General features: G+C 39.4%; 1 protein-coding gene across 2 annotated transcripts in view; it reads left to right on the forward strand.

The window, feature by feature from the left end:
• The window catches only part of SLC2A3 (solute carrier family 2 member 3), a 60,615-nt gene extending 43,412 nt beyond the window's left edge, over window positions 1-17,203 (forward strand). Inside the window, exons 1-10 of one of the 2 annotated variants that reach the window (XM_081061084.1) lie at window positions 2,720-3,086; window positions 4,889-4,981; window positions 5,524-5,684; window positions 8,325-8,565; window positions 8,866-9,028; window positions 9,344-9,531; window positions 12,784-12,888; window positions 13,271-13,372; window positions 13,812-14,015; window positions 14,747-17,203. In XM_081061084.1, coding sequence (XP_080917210.1) covers window positions 3,072-3,086; window positions 4,889-4,981; window positions 5,524-5,684; window positions 8,325-8,565; window positions 8,866-9,028; window positions 9,344-9,531; window positions 12,784-12,888; window positions 13,271-13,372; window positions 13,812-14,015; window positions 14,747-14,965 — 1,491 coding nt within the window. In that variant the 5' untranslated portion in view covers window positions 2,720-3,071 and the 3' untranslated portion in view covers window positions 14,966-17,203. Of the gene's footprint in view, window positions 1-2,719; window positions 3,087-4,888; window positions 4,982-5,523; window positions 5,685-8,324; window positions 8,566-8,865; window positions 9,029-9,343; window positions 9,532-12,783; window positions 12,889-13,270; window positions 13,373-13,811; window positions 14,016-14,746 lie in introns of those variants that run through there. The other variant, XM_081061083.1, reaches the window with a different exon arrangement.
• The last annotated feature ends 5,234 nt before the right edge of the window (window positions 17,204-22,437 follow it).

Below are 22,437 nucleotides of genomic sequence, written 5' to 3' on the forward strand. Positions count from 1 at the left end.
TCTTGAGATTGCAGTTGAATTGCAGTTGTAACTTTTCAAATATATATATTGATGAAAGTAGAATTCTCTCTCTCTCTCTCTCTCTCTCTCTCTCTCTCTCTCTCTCTCTCTCAAAAATGCCTAGCCTAAATGCCTAAAGGTAATTTTCTCAGACTGAGTTTAGCTAGAGAAAACAGGTTTCAGATCTCTCTCTCTTTCACACTCCCTTCTTTTTATCAAGAATAAAATATTCTATAGATCTCAAACATCTAAAACTTGATTCTCAGTGTTATCTTTGTCCATAGTGGTTTTACACAAACTATTTTGGGGCAGGTATAATCCTGACTCTTCACAATTATTTTGTTTATTCTTTCAATTAATATTGGGCAAATAAATACTAAGACAAACACTGTGTTCTGAATTACATTGGAGCCTGCTCTGAGTAAATGAAAGGGAAAGGACAGACCTACATTTTTCTTTCACTGGTGCCATTTGCTCTTGCAAAACATGAAAGAATAATTATTCTAAGGTTAGGGAGGAGGAGAAAGAAAAAACAAAGTGATTTAGAGCCTAGAGTGGCATTATGAGATAAACACTAAATAAAACCGAAGATAAAAAAGAATGGAGGAAAGACTAGAGGAAAGGGGCTTCAGGGTCATGTTACTGTAAGCTATAAGCTTCAGCCATGAGCCTCATGGGCTGTGGAGTACTTGCACGCGGACAGTGCGACTGAGGAACTGAATTGCTAATTTCAATTATTTTAAAATTGGAGTGCTTTAAAATATTTTCCCATTGAACACAACTTTTGGTAGAATATATTTAACTGTAGAAAACTTAGAGTTTAAAATGGAGTGTGTTGTAAATGTAAAATATATACTTGATTTCGAAGACTTGGTAGGAAAAATAAGTAAACTAACTTATTTTTACATTGATTACATGCTGAAATGATATTATTTTGGATACATTAGGTCAAATAAAATAATTACTAAAATTAATTTCTCTTGTTTCTTTTTAAGTTTTTAATGTGGCTACTAGAAAATTTCAATATTACATAAGTGGTTCGAATTACATTTCTATTGGACAGCGCTGCCACACTGTATATTTTTTGTCCTTTGGCTGCTAAATTCAGTTGCTGTGGTAACTAAAGGGGCCTCTAGGTTCGTGTTTCCTGGAAGGCAGGGCGAGATGGGGGAGGGGAGGTGTGCCCTCTGGGAAGATTTTCTTGGACCTCACGTTTCACCTGTCTTCAGTTCTCTCAGCTAACAATCAGATTTAGAAAATATCCTCATTTAAGGAATGGAGACAGCATAATCTGGTTTATTTCACGTCCAGTAGTTTCAGTTTGAATTCTAGGCCCTCAACAAAACCCCCAAAGAAATATGTACTTCCTCCAGTTTACCTAGAAAAATTATATCCATTTACAGGGCTTCTCTCAACCCACACGTCTCCCCACATACTGACGGGGTTGCTGGGCTACAAATTAATGGGCATTAGGAATCCGTGATGCTATCTCTCACTTGCTCAGCTCTTTAACCACAAGTAGTTTGTTTTGCTCTGTTTACTTTCACACTGGAGCCTCTTCTTTTCTCCTTTCGTTATCCTTCATCTTTTTTTTTTTTTAATTTATTGGGGTGACAATTGTTAGTGAAATTACATAGATTTCAGGTGTACAATTCTGTATTACATCATCGATAAATCCCATTGTGTGTTCACCACCCAGAGTCAGTTCTCCTTCCATCACCATATATTCGATCCCCCTTACCCTCATCTCCCACCCCCACCCGTCTTCATCTTCTTCTCTTCACGTTTTTTTAATCTATTTTTGTTTCTACTCATCTGCTCAGTTTTCTTGTATAGCTTAGTAATCAGATATTTATCTCACACTTTTTTCAAGAAATTCACAGTCCATAATTAATATACTGATAACTCTCTTTGGTTGTGTAGGAATAATTTGGCCTTGTTTAACATCTCCACCCCACCCCCCGCTTTTTTTTTTAAGTGGAAGAAGAAGAGAAAAGCTACAAATTACTTAAGGGCCAAGACTTTTTTGTCCTATATACTGATGAATTCTCAGCTTCTTGGAGAGTACCTGATACATAGTACTCGTATATGCTCAGCAAATACCTGTTTAACTGAATTTGAAAATTGTTCCATCTCTAAATGCTGTAAATCTGAGACTAGAGGCAAAACTTGCAGAATGGGTAGAATTCAGAAAGGGTGGCATGGTGAATGGCATATTAAGGAGTTTGGATCATGTCCCATAGGCAATTGATTCTCTCCTTCCTGCATTTTAGGGGAGTTGGTCTGGCTTCTGGATATTCAGGTTTCCTACCTGGAATGATTATGCTAATCAGAGGACAAGTAGAGCCAAAAATTGGCCCAGTTCTTCCTTCTCTTTTCTTCTCCCAGACTATCCTTTCCTCCCCTTCAAGATTGTAGACTCAGGTGATAATCGAAAAGCAGCTGATAAATTCACAGGATCATGAATTTTCTGCTTCTATTCCTTCAAACAACCTTAACTCTCAGTTAGCACTCACTCGACTTTGCCTTACATAGATAGCATTTATTCTCATGTCTTTATAGATTGATTCCATTCTGAGCAGAAGCTAGAGCAAAAAATAAAGTGTATTTGCCCTCCCTCCAGGCTTTTCTGGTAACATTTTGTCTGTGAAACTAAGAGGCTGTATCTGGTATTAGAAGAGGGAAGCCAACGAGCTTAAAAAAACGTAGTGGGGAGGGTGCAGGATGTGGTTTTAACAGAGGGCACCAAGGGAGTTGTTGCCTAGGGTGGGGGCTGAATTTGATGTTACAAAATTCCGAAAGGTCACGAGATTATTTGGGGGCGGGTATGGGGAGGGGCTGAGGGGGGGCTCGTCTGCCTTCTAGGCTCCACCCTTTGCAAAGATTATAAACGGGTGCCTGGCGTGCTCTTTAACGGTGAGAGTGAGCCTTGAGATGTGGAGCATTACTCAGAATCTGAAGAAAAACTTGCTGCCAGAGAAGGACATTTTGAAGGTTTGTTGGCTGGAAGAGGTGCCCCTGGAATCACACTCCTAGATCTTTCTTGAAGATTGGAAAATTAAATTAGGGCCATGGGGACACAGAAGGTAAGAATGACACAATTACCAGTTATTTTTGCTTGTTTGGGGTACACGCGGAAAGGCAAACAGTAATGGTGATCTCTCTGTTCTATTTTATTCTAAGTCATCACCTAGCCATCTTAAGGCCTTTTCATTTCTTCTCCAGCCTGCAATGCTACAGTTTCACCAGTTCTCTTCGAATGTCATATTCTGTAAAGGATTTATCTGTACCATCACCCTCCTGTCCTGGGGAAAGTCACCTGGAGAAGTTGTGTTTGTTTCTCGGGTTTATTTTACATAATTACTACCGAGGATGAGCCGGTCGAGTGTACCGAGCATCAGGGACTGCTCGGTCGTGCTGATTACAAGTGTGGGTTCAGGGGCAATAGGAGGATTTCTATGGAAACATTAGACCTTGAAAAGACTTGAGATGTGTTTAGGGGCATGAGTCAGTGTCCAGCGGTCTGTTTTATGACCTATAGAATTATCTGGATACTAAAGAGGGTGAATCCAGTTGTCCTTCCTATTGTTATGATTGTGAGTGCACAATTTAGTAATATTGTGTTATGTATGCAGTATTTATAATAAGGAAGAAAGGCATTTTCACTAAGGTAAACTTATTTGAAAATAAAGGAAGATAAGAGAAAGGATTAAAAAATGGGAAGGGAAAGGAAGGAAAATTACAGATCAATAGCATCATTTATAAATATAGATGCAAAAATCCTGAACAAAATTTTAACAAACCAAGTCCAGCGTGTATAATAAAAATAATCTATATTTACTGGAAAAAATTAATAACTAAAAATAAAAAAAATAAAAAATGGGAAGGAAGAGGAAAAGCCCCTCAAGGATAGTAATGATACGGGGGAAAAGAGGTTTTCACTAAAGGGAAAAGGATTAAACAGAAAGCCATGAACTGGCAGGGGGACTTATGCCTAGTTGCCTCAGAGGCAAGGTCAATTCCGGGAACAGAAATTCTCAGACTGCCACTCTTGTCTGATCGGAGAGAGGAGTTTAAGGAATGGTTGGGGGCTGTAGAGGATGGCCTCAGGCATAAATATTGACCTACCTTGAGGTGAATATCTAAGATCATACCCACTTGAATTATTCCTGGCAAGCTGAGATGACTGGTTTGATTTCTGCCGCCCACTCTCCTCCACAAGAAATGTCTCCTCTCTGGTGGGCTGTGAGTGTACTTGTGCTCTCCCCCTGCTGGGTGGGGGATAGCAGTACAGCATTAAGTAAACGAAGAATTGCAACTGGGGCCAGGATACAGTGGGTAGACACACCATCCAGAGAGAGAGAAAAAGAGCAGCTCAGTAGTGAAGACACACACACACACACACACACACACTACCACCGCCACCACTGATCTGGGTCTTCTGTGGAATCTAGGGTACAGGAGAGACTGCACTGGATCTAGCTGTTTCCCAAATCATCTGTTTTTAGGAATCCTAAATCTGTCTTCCTGTGCCCTCCCAAGTTCTTTCATTCTTCAGTGAAATTCTCTTTGGTTTTATTTTACCCCGGGGCAGTTTTTTGAGTGCTCCCAAACTGACTAACCCAGTTCCTTTTAACTGTTTCCTCCCCAAATTTTCTTGCCCCCTTTCCCAAGTTTATTCTACATGCTTGTCCATATACCTCCAGATAAATTCTTCATTGATAATATGCTCTTTTGTGTTCCCCATTCATTACCTAAATCTCATTAAGTTTTTGTTCTTTTCGTACCACTCATAGTCAAAGTTATCCAAATATGTCTCCTTAATTAATAAGAGACAATCATCAATCAAGAGTCTTAAGGACTGTTTCTCTCCTCCCATCCCCGCCAGGTCACCGCACCTCTGGTCTTTGCCATCACCATTGCTGCAATAGGTTCTTTCCAGTTTGGCTACAACACTGGAGTCATCAATGCCCCTGAGATGGTGAGTGCCAGGCAACTAGAATTAGAATTTGGAATCGGGAAATTATCCTTTAAGTAGGGTTTCAAGAACTAAGAATTTCTGACAAACTTGGTTTCTAGCTTGGCTTAAGACTGAAGAGGGAGAATAATATTAGGGAAATCTATTTGAATCGTTAGTCAAAACAAAAAGCCCAGTTGCTCCCCATACCCTGGACTATACCTGTTCTTCCTCTCACCCTATGGTGATAAACTTCCTTTATTATCCCTTAGGGGTTAGTTGCAAAGAAGAGGGGCTGCTCTCAGGAGAGGGGTGTGGTAGTAACTGAATATCAATGCTACTAACTACTGAGGTTTTCAGAACAAATACAAAAATTTTCTTTTCAGAGTTAGTAACATTAACTCCAATATGTTATCTGTCTCTTCCATCCCCATCTAGTCATTTTCTTAGATCTCTACCTATAAAGTAGTAATTGTAATGTAGGGAAGGGAAGATCCCCAATACTTGTTGTCTTTCCTCATCCAACTGTAACAATCTGCCCTCCCACCAACCATTTTAATTTGCAGATCATAAAGGACTTTATCAATTACACTATGGAAGAGAAGTTAGAAAACCCTCCCACTACAGTGTTTCTCACGACCCTGTGGTCCTTGTCGGTGGCCATCTTCTCCATTGGTGGTATGATTGGATCATTTTCCGTTGGACTCTTTGTCAACCGCTTTGGCAGGTATTGCAAAAATTGGGCAAGGAAAGGGGCTATTCTTGTTGCACTGAGGACAGGTATTGAGAATTAAGATGGAAGATAATGACGCATTGGAATGAGAACACCTCAAATTCTGATCAAGGAAAATCTAGTCCAACTGGCACTGAATATGACTATTGCCCAGAGCTCTCCTACCCTGCATAGCTTCCACCCAGCCATCAAGAGATGGGCCCTGTGAATGAGTGATTGGCCTTTGCCAGTCCAGTTTTAGCTGATTGAGTTATTCTCTAGTAAGTTCACGATGGAGTTTCCCAGAAACATGCTTTATTTACAAGGTTAGAAGTTGTTAGCTTTTCTTAAAAATTTTGGGGTTTTTTGCAAATGTTTTCATTATTTTACACAGCAGGATTGGGTGGAAATAACAGGGGTGCCAAAAAAATGTATACATGTGACTTGTGTTCATCTTTTGTTATTGGTGTATATTGAGTATTGCAATATTAATACAGTTCTTTCCTTAAAATGTATACATTTTTTTGGCACCCTTTGGCTTTTGTAATCCTTGGTCTTTGGGAAATGTAACTGAACTGATGTTTTTTCCAAAAAAAAAGAAAATTGAATGTTCTTCCTCTGTGCTAACTTAATAAAATGTCTAGCAGGTAGAATAACTGGTGAAAGAACCAATTAGTTACTAACTAGATGTTCTGGAAGCATAAAAGGAATTTAAGTTTAAAATGAAAACAACCTATTTTATTTAACAATGTTTGTTTGTTTTTCTTTTTGTTTTTTGTTTTGCTTTGTTTTTATTTCTTTAAATTTTTATTTATTTTTAAGTGTGTTTTTCCAGGACCCATCAGCTCCAAGTCAAATAGTTGTTTCAATCTAGTTGTGGAGGGCGGTAGCTCACAGTGGCCCATGTGGGGATCCAACCCGGCAACCTTGTTGCCAAGAGCAACCAGCTCTAACCAATTGAAGTAACCAGCCACTCCGTTTGTTTTTATTTTTGAGACTACCTTTTGTCTACTAAAGTCATTAAAATTTTAACGAGGGTTTCCCATAACTGACATGGCTTCTTCCTATTATTTTATTAGCAAAAGAACGAATAGAGGAGGCAGGAAACAGGGAAAGGAATGCAGAGAAAGGTAAAATTGAGAATGAGGGATGAGATTTTTCTCTTAAAAAGGGTTCTTGGACCTGCTCGGTGGCTCAGGCGGTTAGAGCTCCATGCTTCTAACTCCGAAGGCTGCCAGTTCGATTCCACATGGGCCAGTGGGCTCTCAACCACAAGGTTGCCAGTTCAATTCCTTAAGTCCCGCAAGGGATGGTGGGCAGAGCCCCCTGCAACTAAAATTGAACATGGCACCTTGAGCTGAGATGCCACTGAGCACCGGGATGGCTCACTTGTTGGTTGGAGCGCAGGCTCTCAACCACAAGGTTGCCGGTTCAACTCCCACAAGGGATGGTGGGCTGCACCTCCTGCAACTAGCAACAGCAACTGGAACTGGAGCTGAGCTGTGCCCTCCACAACTAAGATTGAAAGGACAACAACTTGACTTGGAAAAGCGTCCTGGAAGTACACACTGTTCCCCAATAAAGTCCTGTTCCCAGGACTTCCCCAATAAAAAAAAAGAAAGAAAGAAAGAAAGAAAAAAAAAAGGGTTCTCTACTGTGGCTGCAGTTTTAAAAAGCCCCAGTGCTAGGCCACACAGCAACCCAATTAAATCAGCATCCCTGGGGACTGGATCTAGAGTATCAGTATTTTTCACAACTTCTCCAGTAATTCCAATGGGCCACCCAGTCGATAGTCACTGTGGAAGTATCATGTTGCTGGTTCTTCCCGACAAACAACTTTAGTAACTTTTCAGTGTTAATCTTTTACTTCTGTCTTCTACCAGCTGTTTCAGTGGCCCTGCCTCCCACATTTGTAGTGCATAAATGCAGTAATTTATTATTTGATACTGGTTATCAATACTAATTGTTGATGGTATCACCAGTCCAGCTTAGAGAAGGAGAGCCGAAGCTGACTGCTTTTTGCATAAAATTTTCTCTAATATACAAAAACTTGTCTGAAATAATTTATCATCATTAGTATGTTGGTGACATATCTAAGCAACTACATTACAACTAAATGCACTGAGAAGCACTGGTCCAAAAATTTCTCTTGAGCGTGTTCGTGGACCAGCTATGTCCGAATTGCCTCTGGCAGTAGTTCTCAAACTTCACCTTGCACCGCATCACCTGGAGGGCCTTTTAAAACAGATTGCTAGGCCCTACCCCAGAGCCAAACCTAATGGTTTAATAAATCTGGCGGGTGGAACAATTTTAATTTCTAGCAAATTTCTAGCTGAATCTGTTAGTTTGTGGACCATTTTGAGAACTAGTGGTCTAAAGTGCTTGCTAAAAAAAAACAAAACAAAAAAAAACCTAGGCTATAGCTAGAACTTAGAGAGGAGAATCTTAAACAAGTTCTCTACGTGAGTTTTACGCATATTGAAGTGTAAGAACCATTGATCTTGATTATCTCAACTAGAAATGTTCTGATGACAGAAAATGGAAAAGTTTGACCAAAAGAGAAGATATATGAGCTAGGGGAGAGTAGAATAAGGAAAGAAGGGGAAAGATAAGGCCTGTTTTGCTAACTTGACATGTCTTTGTTTAACCTTTCAGGCGCAATTCAATGCTTATTGTCAATCTATTGGCTATCACTGGTGGCTGCCTTATGGGATTCAGCAAAATAGCAGAGTCAGTTGAGATGCTGATCCTGGGCCGGTTGGTTATTGGCCTCTTCTGCGGACTCTGTACAGGCTTTGTGCCCATGTACATTGGAGAGATAGCTCCTACTGCCCTGCGGGGGGCCTTTGGCACTCTCAACCAGCTGGGAATCGTCATCGGGATTCTGGTGGCCCAGGTACTCTAGAATTTAAAGTTAGTGAGTGTTAGTTTCATGGATCATTAAATGGGTTAACATATATAAAGCACTCAAAAGAATGTCTGGCATAGATTCACCCATATATGAGTTTCAGATATTATTATTATAGCTCACAGACAGCTAAAGAAAAAGACATGGTAGAGAAAGGAAAAGAAACATTTATCCTTCCCTGTGGTGAAAGAATGGATGATTCTCTGAACTTTTTTTGTTTGTTTTAATCCACTTATGGCCTCTAAAGTATAGGATTTATTTACACTATTATCTTCGTCTGGTTTCTAGATCTTTGGTCTGAAAGTCATCTTGGGAACTGAAGATCTTTGGCCTGTGCTGTTGGGATTCACCATCCTTCCAGCTCTCCTACAAAGTGCAGCCCTTCCATTTTGCCCTGAAAGTCCTAGATTCTTGCTCATCAACAAAAATGAAGAGGAAAGTGCTAAGAAGAGTGAGTAGCCTTCATACCTTCACTATAGGCCATTTAGGGTTGTTGTTTATTTTAGGATGAGGATATTGGATCTGTTTTGTGTCAGCTTCTTTCCTTGCCCCTCAGAACCCAAATGAAGAGGTTTTTTTTATTACTGTTAAGTCAGGAGCTTTCAACCCCTGAAGAATGAAGAGAGAAGGTCAGTTAAGGCACAGATGCTGGTTGATTAGCCATGTCCAGGGCTCATTTCGTGTGGCTTCTCTCCAGCTATTTTATGGGAAAAATGAACTCGGGACAGCACCTTATCTATATGCTTTCCTCTGTTCTCTTCATCAGTCCTCCAGCGATTGTGGGGTACCCAGGATGTGGCTCAGGACATCCAGGAGATGAAAGATGAGAGTGCTAGGATGGCACAAGAAAAGCAAGTCACTCTGTTGGAGCTCTTCAGAGTACGCAGCTACCAACAGCCCCTCATGATTTCCATCATGCTCCAGCTCTCTCAGCAGCTCTCTGGAATCAATGCTGTGAGTATCGGTTTTTGTGTCCAAGGTGTCCTAAAATACCTCATTTAAAACACCTGGTCAAAGGTGAATAGCGTTAGTTTTTGCTCACCGTTTTACACAGCGAGTACCTCACAATGCTTGTCACATAGCAGCCACTCAGAAAATGTTGATTATCCAGGTTTTAATTTGGTTTTGTTTTTATTTCTTAAAATTATACTGATAGTACATGTTTTCCACGTGGAAAATGAGAAAATAAATAAAAATGAAAAATTTGTCACCCTTATCTTGGAGTGGATGGTTAACATTTATCCTCTTCTAGACTTATTTCAGTATATAGGCCAACACAAATTTCTCTAATTTTTTTTTCTTAATTTTTTAAATTTTTTTAATTTATTGGGGTGACAATTGTTAGTGAAATTTCTCTAATTTTTCATTCTTTTTCGACAGCTCATTTTTATTTCCAGTCTTCTTTAACTTTGATCTACCTTATATGATGTCATCAATAATAGTGTAGGCAGTACAACCAAAGTAGGTCTGAGAATTTATATGCTTTGATTTTTCTCCCAGACTTTACATTCTAAAATCAGTGTAAAGCCCTGGGGAACAATTAGGAAATCAGTTCAAGAGGTCTAGGGGCACACTGGCAACTTCAGACGGAGGTGGCCTTGCCATTCCATATATTTTTTTATAGCTAGAATAGAGACCATGATAGTTTAAAAGTGGGGGGCAAAACGGAAGCTAGCAATTGGCAAGTGGCTCTTCTATTCTATGCAAATATCAGCTTCCTGCTTTTGAATCTTTGTTGTGGGAAGAGAGGGTATTATTTACCACCTTCTATCCATTTGTAGTTAAAATATTTAGATATGAAGAGCAGAACACCCTTGTCCCACCTTTTAAAGTACTGATTCATGCCCTGAGGGTTTCTCATCAGTCTTTGATATGACTAAATCATTTTGTGACAAAGCATTTTGCAAAACACACTTGATACTCAAAATAGTAAGTGGGCCCTTTGCCTTTTTTCCTCCCTTACCACACCAGAAAGGATACAGTAGTCCCCGCTTATCCGTACTTCCACTTCCTGCAGTTTCAGTTACCCATGGTCAACTGCAGTCCAAAAATATTAAGTGGAAAATTCCAGAAATAGCAATTCATAAGGTTTAAATTGCACACAGTTCTGAGTAGCATGATGAAATCTCATGCCTTCCCAGACATGAATCATCCCTTTGTCCAGCTTCTCTATTCTGTACATGCTCCCTGCCCATTAGTCACTTGGCAACTGTCTTGGTTATCAGATCGACTATATTGGTATCACAGTGCTTATGTTCAAGTAACCCTTATTTTATAATTGTTCTATTTTATTATTACTTATTGCTGTTAATCTCTTACTGTGCCTAATTTATAAATTAAACTTTATCACCTAAGGTAGGTACATATGTATACGAGTAGGAAAAAACGTATAGTTTTGGGTACTATCTGCGGTTTCAGGAATCCACAGCGGGGCTTAGAACGTATCCCCCACAGACAAGGGGAGATAATGTACTTGTATTTGAAATAACAGTGCTTCTCGGGAAGGGTTAGAAGCTATTACATCAGAACCTGGAAGTACAGGGAGTTTGAAAAAGACTCTCGGGTGATTTGATGGATCCTGGTCTCAAATTCCCTCATTTGAAAGATCACTACAATAAAACACACTCTCAAAACTTTTTGGAGCAGCTGGGCTGGGACTAGATTGAGGCATGCAGGTTTGAGTGCATGGTCCTGAGAGTAAGCGCCTCTTTAAATTATACTCCCTAGGCACCTCACTAGTTCCTGGGATGCATAATTTAGATCCCAGTCTGGGCCCTGCATAACAAGATCAGAAAAAGAACACTCAGAAAATTATAAATGATCAATGTGCACACTGTAGGACAGATTCCTCCCACTTCAGGAAATGGTGTGTGAAAATCACTTTTCCAGCCTACCTTGGAGTAATTGATGTTTTCTAATTTCCCTTAAAAAAGGCAGAGGGATAGGAGGTTGGATGGTATTTACCTAGCAGAGTAAAACTGCTTTTAGGTAAGAGGGTGTAAGCTTCACCTGGCTTGATGGCACCAGACAGCAAGGCAATTTTACTGTAAAAAGTTTCCTTGGGATGTCTGTATACATTAGGTTTTTGATAGTATACATTTTTATATAAGGAAGAGAATTGGCATAACTATTCATTGCTGGTTTTAATTGTTCAAATGTCTTTCCTCACAAGCTTTTTATATCATTTAATATTATTGGAATTTTTTTATCCAGTCTTAATTTCCCTTGCTTCTCTTCTCGAGCAGTAGTTTTCAATCAGGATGACACTAAAAATCCTGTTTCAAAAAGCACAACCATAACCTTATTTTTTTAAATGCAGCTGTATGTAGTTGCTATCTTATGTTTTAGGGATTTGAAGAGTTGTTTCTTGTGCCAGTAAATCCTACTGTGGAGGCATATATTCATTAAAAACAAAAATAAAAACCCGACAAATCCTGTTATAGAAGCAAATACTCTGGGTGAAATAGTGAACTCCTGAACCAGACCTGAGGGCCTGGCTGATCCTGGCTGGTAGATACTGTTCCCTTGTCACCTTGAGATCTGAGTCCAGTATTTTGACATCTCTTTAACTATGATAGTTGCAGCAATCCTATGGTTTAGCACACTGTTGTGGAAATAATATAAGTAGTATATATGAACTACAGAGTAGTGTATTTAATATTTATTTACTATTTAATAGTAGCTCATTAAAATAGTAGCTGGTGTTATTTCCTTAACACTTGGAAAGGACTTAGGGCTAGGAAACCCAGCCTTAGTTCCACTTCTGATGACATGAGCAGGTTGAGGTTACTTGATTTCATCACTGTCAAACTGGGGCCTCAATGTGCCTGTCACTGTTTTGAGGATTTGGGGAATTGTCCATTGAAAATCTTAATTTAAAAATTTACTGGGACTTAAACCAAACCTTTATATATCAGTTAATAAAATAGATGTAAGGAGGAGACTTAATGGAATGGTATGAATAAGCATAGAAGAAAATTGCAAATGAATAGCTAGAATTGAGGAGAATTAAGAAGAGAATAGAGATAAGATACAGAAGATAATTCATTTGCAGAAAAGATACTGTGATTGAACAAAAACAAAAAAAAAAACCTCTGAAAGGGAATCCTTACCTCCTGGGACTTTGAGGTTATTTTTGGACAGTTCTGTTCAGCTGCCATGCACAATTGCTGTTTGGAAATAGCATTTTCTTTTGTTTTCTCCTAGGTGTTCTACTACTCAACAGGAATCTTCAAAGATGCGGGTGTTAAGGAGCCGATCTATGCCACCATTGGTGCGGGTGTGGTTAATACCATCTTCACTGTAGTTTCTGTAAGTTGGGTGGTTTGATCATTTTGGGAAGAGTGAAGTGGGGATGGTAGGAAGAAGAGGAGCTTTTGGCTACACATGTTCAAAATGGATTGCCTATCCTTCCATTTCCGTACCATTATTTAGACCTTTTTGTTGTTGTGTAATTGCTCTTTGGGGAAAAAGAGATATTGAAATAGTCTTCACTCTCTTGACACAAATATGGAATAGATAGGAAAGAGGGAGGTATAAAGGGGTTATATAGGATGTTTTAAGCTTCGAACTGGAAGAGGAGAAGTGTGACTCTAATACGTATCCTTCTGTTGGTATCGCAGATTCAGGTAGCCCACACAGTGTTTTCATGGAAGGGAAAGCAGAAGTTTCATGTTATATTTTTTTCTTTTAGCTGTTTCTGGTGGAAAAGGCAGGAAGGAGGACTCTACATATGATTGGCCTTGGAGGGATGGCTGCTTGTTCCATCCTTATGACTGTTTCTTTGTTATTAAAGGTGAGAGCTCTTTGAGTGAAGGAAAGTGAGAGGAGGGGAGAAAGGAGAGGTTACAGTTGACTCTGTGATAGGTTGGTAGTTGAAGCTGGAGATGGATAAAGTCAAATTTGGGAAAAGCAGCATGCCCAGAGTTTTAAGAAAAGTAGACCGTCAGAGAGAGGTAATTAAATTGCTATGATCCATACAGCTATAAAACATATAGCTTATAAAATACATTTTGTAATTTAATTCTTAAAGTAATCTTGAGGTTATTATTCCCATTTTACAATTGATGAAATGATCTAGTACAAAATGATGTAAGTTGATCACATGGCTAGGATTCTGACTACAGGATAGAAGAAGCTTTTCAGTGTCAGTCAGTACTCATCTCTGGGACGCTGGGTCCTACCGAGGTCATGCTGTCTTAATACTAATTTTTTTCTGTTCCTTCTTCATATAGAATGCCTATAAGTGGATGAGCTTTGTCTGTATTGGGGCAATCTTGGTCTTCGTGGCGTTCTTTGAAATTGGCCCAGGCCCCATTCCCTGGTTTATTGTGGCTGAACTCTTCAGCCAGGGTCCCCGTCCAGCTGCAATGGCGGTGGCTGGTTGTTCCAACTGGACCTCCAACTTTTTGGTTGGACTCCTCTTCCCCTCTGCTGCAGTAAGTAAATTACAGCAAAACTCAGCTAGCCTATTTTGAAATCAGCCCACTTAAGTCACCATGTTTATGAATATGATTACTGATCCCGTGAAAGATTATAGATCGCAAGGGCTTTAACCCAGATGTTTTCCCTCATTTTTAATGACATAGAAAAAGGAGGAATGATAGCAGAAAAGATTGAGGCAGGAGGGTAAAACTTTAAAAGACCTCTAGTCTGAGATGATACAAGCATAGTTTTGCCTAGGAACAGAATGACAGTGATAAGCCTCAAAGGATTTCAAACTAATACTTAAAATTCATCATTGGAATTAGCATTATGGCTTAATGCTCACTAAGCATAGGATATTAATGAAGTGGGTCCTACTGTAAAATGATTGGAGCTGATTTGTAAATAAAGGGACGTGCAATGGACATCTAGAATGCACTTCCTATTTTTGTGAGTCTTTCATAAACCTAAATTTTAAAAATAATAATAATAAATCCTGAAATACTCAATAGGTATTTGGAAGCAGCTAACTTTAATGAATAGAAAAAGGAATGACACGAAATTACAGAGAAATACAGTAAGTTAGCAATGGCATCATAAATGAATCCCTGAATAAACCTTACTGTTTTCATTAAATATGGAAGGATTATGGCTTGAAGTCTGGGAAATATGAATGTGAAGGAAACTGGAGTTTGCCAGTGACCAGATTTTTATATCAACACTTCTTTTTTGTATCCTTTCATAGTTCTATTTAGGACCCTACGTTTTTATTATCTTCACTGGCTTCCTTGTGATCTTCTTGGTCTTCACCTTCTTCAAAGTCCCTGAGACCCGTGGCAGAACTTTTGAGGAAATTACACGAGCCTTTGAAGGGCAGGCACAGGGAGCTAACAGAGCTGAGAAAGGCCCCATCGTGGAGATGAACAGCATCCAGCCTACTAAGGAGACCGACACCAATGTCTAAGCCATGCCTCCTTCCCACCTCCCTCTCAACATGAAAAAGCAACCTCTCCCTGAATAAGGGAGAGAACTCATCAGGTTGTAACCCAGGACTGTTTCTGAATGCTGCTACGTGATTCTTTTCTCATTCCCACACTCCATGAGAGCTCTGAGGAACCCAATGCTGGGGTTAGTTGTATCTTCAATGGCTTTTTAAACATTTCATTTCTTGGACATTCTCTTCTGTTAAGGAGAGACCAAGTGAACCTACCTTCATTTCTGGAGGGATTGGCACTTGGCATTTGACAACTTTGCCAGCTCTTCCTCCCTTAAGTTCTAATATTGCTTCATGAGGGCAAACAGGGGAGTAAGAATAAGGATGCAGTTCCCCCAACATCAAACTCACCAGGAAACAGACACACATAAGAGTGTGGAGGGCAGAGAAGGATCACATAAGTGCATCTTCCTCGTTTCCACACAGCTCGGCAGAGCAAATTAACTTGAGTTTTATTTATTTTATCTTCCGGTTTTATTGCATAAATATTTATTTTTTTAAGTGTAAAGTAATTTTTACCAAATAATGAAAACATAAGGACATTGAGGTTAGAGGGAGGTGCTTAAAGAGTTTATAGGGTGGAAGATTTGATACTGGAGAGGTTATGGTATAATAAGAAAGGAAGAATTTAGGCAGAAATGTAATGCATTAGTGGCGGGTATATGATGTGTGTGAGGTAGGCATGTTGCCTCTTAACAATTTCTGTCCTTCAGATGGAAACTCTCAAGGTCAATTTCTCAGAAAAGTCATGTGCCTGTGTAAAGAAGCTACTGGTTTCTTTTGGAACTTTTTTCTTTGTTTAAGATTATATGTAGTATTACTTGAAATCTAGGATTATTACTAAGGTGGGTATTGTAGTTAGTGGTGTGTTAATTGGTTCTAATTTTGGATGGAGTCCAGAGAAGGGAAAGTTATTTGTAGAAATCAGTCTTCTTTTCCCGCCCTGGACCAAACAACTTCCTCTTGTAGTAGACTCATTTTTTTTTTTTTCAAGTGCTCCTACCACCCTCCAAATGAGCAACCTAAAATATTGGTTCTTGGTAAAAGTTTGGCATTTCTCCATTTTGTTTTTTAGGAGATTTTAGATGTTGATTTTTATTTTGTTTTAAGCCATAGCTTTAAAAGAATTCAGAGGAGAGTGTTCATAGCTAACTTGGAATTTGTAACCTCAGCCCTGGGAGTGGATTTTTTTCTGAATGATTATTATCTAGTTGACATATGTTGTTGCTGTAGGCTCAGCGCATGCCTGTTTTTGTCTGTTACCATGTCAAGTTACCATGTTACTATAGTATTATGTCAAGTGCCCTTAAGGGACTTGAATCTTTCCCATAGACCACGTTTGAGATAGTATGAATAAATGTGCAGTGTAGCCCACACTTGAGAGTATGAATGTATATGCATTGTCACTTTGCTCTGGGTGGAAGTAGTATATTGGTAACTTTTTTCCTCTATGGTCATTCCTACAGCCACCTTTTGCATAGAGTGTGTTAAAACTCATCCCTATGTATATATAAGTAGCACTGCCTCTGTTGGGTGGAATTTGCATCTATGACTTTCTTCCTAACATGTAGAGGACTCCTTGTCACTCCAGACTCAATGGGAGTAAGAACAGGAGTGTGAAATCAGGGCATGTGGCCTCCTGGGAGCGCTAGAGGAGAGTCATGGGGGAGAGGGAGGCATACTTTTTAAGGGGATAAGGAACACACTGAAGATTGTAACTCTGGAACGGTTCAGAGAGTTAGATGAGATGGAGGTTTTTCCACTTGCCTCAGGTCACGCACACCTCGCAATCTAGTTTCCCAGTATTTTTATAAATGGAGATTGGACCCCAATGATACTTACCCTCCCTTGTCTTTGTCATATGTTGCTTGTTCTCCTTTTCCCTCCTTGGTGCTTATACATTTCAGGCCCTTTAGCCAAACCTTTGCCTATGACAGTATTTCAGTTCTCAGTTCTTACCATTCCCTCTTGTCGTTGAGCCTTTGGATAAAAACTCACAGAGCTATGGCATGGAGGTATTGCTGGGACAGGTAACTTTCCACAAACTGTACCTCCATTTCTGGCTCCTCAAAAACTGTGGGTTGGCAGTAAGGCAGTGTGCAAGTTTTCCCTTTTCTCAGTAACTAGATTGTGAATATTTCCAAATAGATTTTCTATTATTAATATTACTGTGGTTCTTTGTTTTGAAATAAAAATTCTGAATGTACATACGGCATCACAAGCTTGTTTTTTTGTTTTGTTCCGTTTTTGTCCTTCCTCTAAAAACAAAATTCACTTTAAATCCCAGTTTGGCTACTCAGTACCTGTTGTAACGTTGAGTAATTTTCTTATAAGAGAGTCTTGTACATATGAAAATACTTGTTTATTATGCAGATGAAATGAAAATTCCTTAGTGCTTTCCTTTGCATAGTTAATAAGTTATGTTGGCTTCTTTCCCCACTGAAAATTGTTTTTCTCTCATGCTCTTTCCTACTTTGTTTCTCCTCCACTCTTTGATCTCTAAAATTCATCCAACACTAATGTCAAGGCATCCATATGACATATCACTATCCTATTTAAAATCTTTCAGTAGTTTGCAATCAACTACAGAAAAAAAAACAACAAACAAAAAAACTTAAGCTCCTTGGTGGATCACACAACCCCTTTGTAGTTTGATTTACAATTTCTTAGTTTTCATTTATATGAGACTCATTAAAACCTCCATGCCTTTGTTTATGTAGCTTTGACCCCCTTCTGTTTCCATTTATTTACTAAAGATTCTGCATGGCTACTTCATCCCTGATGTGAACCCCACACAGCTTTTCTTACTCCCAACATAATCCTCACACTGTGGTACTCCATATGTTAGAAGGAATGAAAAGTTGAACCACCCTTGACTGTTCCAAAAGAGTCTCAGTGAGTACACTATATTCTCCATAATTGTGGCTATCTTTGCTCCCTTTTTCCGACCTTTGCTTCCTTATAATTCATTCTCCAGGTAACCAGAGAGATCTTTTAAAAATCAGATTATGTCACTCCATGCTTGAAGCCTTCCAATTACATCTTGTCACACTTAAAATAGTATCCAGACTCCTTTACTGCAATGTGGTCTATAAACTGGGTGACCATAAGGCCCAGTTTACTCCTATTACCCTGGTGTAACTTTTAGTATACTGCTTTTGTTGACAAAACTGCCCTGAAAATAAGTTACAGTTATCCCACCAGAAGGTTTGTTGCTTCAATTTCATCTCTTATTGCTCCTCTCGCTCACTAAAGTCTAGCCCCACTGGACTTTCTAGTTCTTTATGTCAAGTTTATTATTGGGTTCTTTACACTGGTCCCCTTGTGCTTAGAATTTTGCATGACTGAGTATCTTGTGAGTAAGGTCTTAGTTAACAACCTCTAGAATGTAAGCTCCCTAAAAGCAAGTACCTTGTCTGTTTTGGTCATGCCTAGAACACTGCCTTACATATAGTTGATGTAATATGGTACCCTAGAGTTGGGGAAAGTATCCAAGGGAGGACAAACTTGTAAGGAAGGCCACCTTCCAATGCTGCGGTTCAGCTCTTATTTAAAAAAAGGTATAGTTGCAGTCCGCTAGATAGCAGAGAAATTTGCTGAACTGCGTGAGTCAGCTGATGCCCATTCCTCAGGCAAGCAGGAGACAACTTTTCAGGTGAGCCACACTGGTGGCAGTTATGTGAATGTTTAGAGGGTGTCAGGGCACCAGTATGGGTGGGAAGCCTGAGGCCTTGTGGAAAGTGATCACCAGACCTGGAATGGGGCTATGAGATGGCCAAGGGAGCTTGCATTCTGGGTGCATGGCTGGGGCAGGTGTCGTCATCTTCACTGCTGACGTATAGTGTAGCCACGGAATCAGCAGAAGAAAGCTCCTTCCTCCTACAACATCCAGCACCACCCACTGAGAAACCTTCACTGTGCTTAACATTCTTAAACGATTTAAAGGAATTCCATCCATTACAACCAAGCAGGTATTGAAGGATGAATTTGGAGCCGAGAGGCAATAAATTGATAACTGGCACAATAATTGTTACATAGCTGGCTGGATGAAGAGGTCTTTGGTTGACAGGATTTTCTCCTTCCACACTTCCCGAAGCCCGAAGGACTTTAAATAAAATTCGAGTTGAAAGTGTTGCTTTTTTTTTGAACCAAAAATGTTTGCTGAAGAAATTTGGCCAAAGTTCCAACTGGGTGGCTCCAGCTGAGGTTGGGTCAGTGGCCTCTGCCCGGGACTGAGAAAGTGAGAATGGGAAAGGTAGAGGAACCGCCTCAGCCTGCAGCCTCAGAGCAGTGCAATGGCGTTGGGGGCCAGACTGTGGCTCTACGTTCCGGGTTTGCACCACGCCATTCCCCATTACCATGGAGAAACTCGGGTGTCAATTTCCAAAGAGTGGCACTAACGAAACACGCAGCAACAAATCTGCGTCCTCGATGTAGGCCATGGTAGCCGGGGCACCACTGAAGCTGCGAGTCCCACCAGGCGTCCACCTTCCTCCTGCGGGTCTCCGCCCTTTTCCCTGCGATATCACTGCTCCACACTCCGCCGCGGCCGCCAGATAGCGCAGAGCGACTACCCATCTCCGCAACAGGGAGGTCGCTGGAGGCCACCTCCGGCTGCGAATGAAACCGCAGACCCTGCAGGAAGCCGGGCTTGGCCGCACTGAGTCTCCCGCGAGCACCCCCTCACTGCGCAGGCGTAGAAGGCCGGAGAAACCTGTTACCCGGTTTTGTTCAAGATCACGAAAACCATTTCTAGCTCTAAACAGGATGTGCTTGGAACCCAGCAGACCTTCAAGTGCAGATATTTCCCGCCTTTCTTATTCTAGAGTGAATTTACCCTTCCTGCATTGGTCTAGGCTTTGTGACTTAATTGATAGGATTGAATCATCTGAGATAGATTTCAGAGATTAAATTCAAGTTCAATTTTTTTTTTAATGAGGAAATTGAGCCCAATGAATGAATTGGCAAAACTAGAACTGGCACCCTTGATTTTGACTAAACGCTCAAGGACTGGAGTAGAGTTAAGTAGCCAAGAAGCTATAAGGATGCCAGTTTCTACACACTTTTACCAAAATGTTTTATTATCAAACATTTAATCTCTATCAATCTAAACTGAGAAGGGGATCCTGTACTTTACGTTTGCATTTTTATTATGAGATTGAGCATTTTTTCACATGGTTTGGAGCTATTTGTATTTCCTTATCTGTGACTCATTTATATGAATCAGATGAGGAATATTTTGAAAAGGATATGTTTTGGAGAAGGAACAAGACAAAATAAATAGAATTTATAAATAAAATAGTTACCATACGACCCAGCAATTCCACTCCTAGGTATGTTATCCAAGAAAAATGAAAACACATGTTCACACAATATTCATAGCAGCATTATTCACAATAACCCCAGATTGGAAACAACCCATATAGTCATGACAGATGAATGGATAAACAAAATGTGTTATATCCATACAATGCAATATTATTGGCCATAAAAAAGAATGAAGTACTGATACATCCTATAATACATCCTATAATACGGATGAACCATGAATACAAGTGGATGAAGCCAGTCACAAAAGACCACATATTATATGACTCAATTTATATGAAATTTCCAGAATAAGCAACTCTATATAGAGAAGGTAAATTAGTGGTGGCCTAGACACTAAGGAGAGGGTATAGAAAGGGTGTGGGGACACAAAGGGTTAGGAAATAACTTCTAATGGGTATAGAGTTTCTGGGGGTGATAGAAACACTCTAAAATTAGATTATGGCAGGGGTTCCACAACTCTGTAAAAATGCTAAAAATCATTGAATTGTATACTTTAAATGGGTGCACTTTATAATGTATAAATTATGTAAAAATAAAGCTGTTTAATAAAAAGATTAAAGCAAGAATGAAAATAAGAGTGAGAAATAATTAAGTGAGATAAAAACCTAAATGTTCTGATAGGAAAAATAAAATTTGAAACATCCTGTAATGGAATATTATGCAGACATTCAACATAATTGAACTGATAGATATTTTTGTGCTGTATGTTCATGAAGGATCTGATTTCTCTGTATCCTTAACAACAGTTGTTCACATCTGCCTTTTTGAGTGTAGTCATCCTAGTGGGTGTGAAATGATATCTCAATGTGGCTTTGATTTGCATTTCCCTAATAATGATGTTGAACATCCTTTCATGTGCTTATTGGCCATTCGTATATCTCCTTTGGTGAAATGTCTATTCAATTCCTTTGCCTGTGTTTTAATTGGGTTACAAGAGTTTTTTATTTATTACTTTATCTTTTATATAGTCTGGATGTGAGTCTGCTGTCAGATATATGATTTACAAATCCAATTCTGTAGATTTTTTTCACTTTCTTGATAGTGTGCTTTGAAGAGCAGGTTTTAAATTTTGTTAATGGGCTTACAAAATGGTGTAACCACTATGCAAAACAGTATGCAAGTTCCTCAAAAAATTAAAAATAGAACACTATATGATCTAGTGATCCCACTTATGGATATATATCCAAAAGAATTGAAAGCAAGGTCTTGAAGAGATTCTTGCATACTTGTGTTCATAGCAACACTATTCACAACCAAGAAGTGGATGTCCGTCATTGGATGAATAAACAGAATGTGGCATATACATCTAAGGGAATATTATTCAGTCTTAAAAAAAGAAGGAAATCTTATCAGTTTGCAACATGGATGAAACTTGAGGCCATTATGCTAAGTGAAATAAGCCAGTCACAAAAAGACAACTACTGTATGATTCTACTTGTATGAGTTATCTAAAGTAGTTTCTAAATCATAGAAACAGAAAGTAAAATGCTGGTTACCAGGGGCTGGGAGAAAGGGAAATGAGAGGTAGTTGTTTAATGGGTATAGAATTTCGTATTTGCAAGAGGAAAATGTTTTGGATCTCTGTTTCACAACTGTGTGACTATACTTAACACTACTTGAACTGCTCATTAAACAATGGTTAATGTCTTAGTCCATTTGGGATGCTTTAACAAAATACCATGGACTGGGTAGCTCATAAACAATAGAAATTTATTTCTCATAGTTCTGTTGTGGAGGCTGGAGTCCAAGAGCAGCATGCCAGGTTGGTTGGGTGAGGGCCCTTGTCTGGGTTGCACACTCCTTGTTGCATCCTTACATGGCTGCAGGAGCAAGAGAGCTCTCTCAGATCTCTTTATAAGGGCATTAATCTCATTCATGAAGGTTCTGCACTCATAACTTTATAATTTCCCAAAGATCCCACCAACTAATAGCATCACGTTGGGCATTAGAACTTCAACATATGAATTTGGGGGGTTCACAAATATTCAGATCATAACAGTTAAAATAGTTTTTAAATTTGATTGAGTCCAATTCACCTTTTTTTTTCTCTGCTTTTTATGCCTACTAGATTGGCAAACCTTTAAATATTTGTAAAATATCAACTGTAGGCA

This window comes from Rhinolophus hipposideros (genome assembly GCF_964194185.1).
Source record: "Rhinolophus hipposideros genome assembly, chromosome: 9".
NCBI classification, from domain to species: Eukaryota; Metazoa; Chordata; class Mammalia; order Chiroptera; family Rhinolophidae; genus Rhinolophus; species Rhinolophus hipposideros.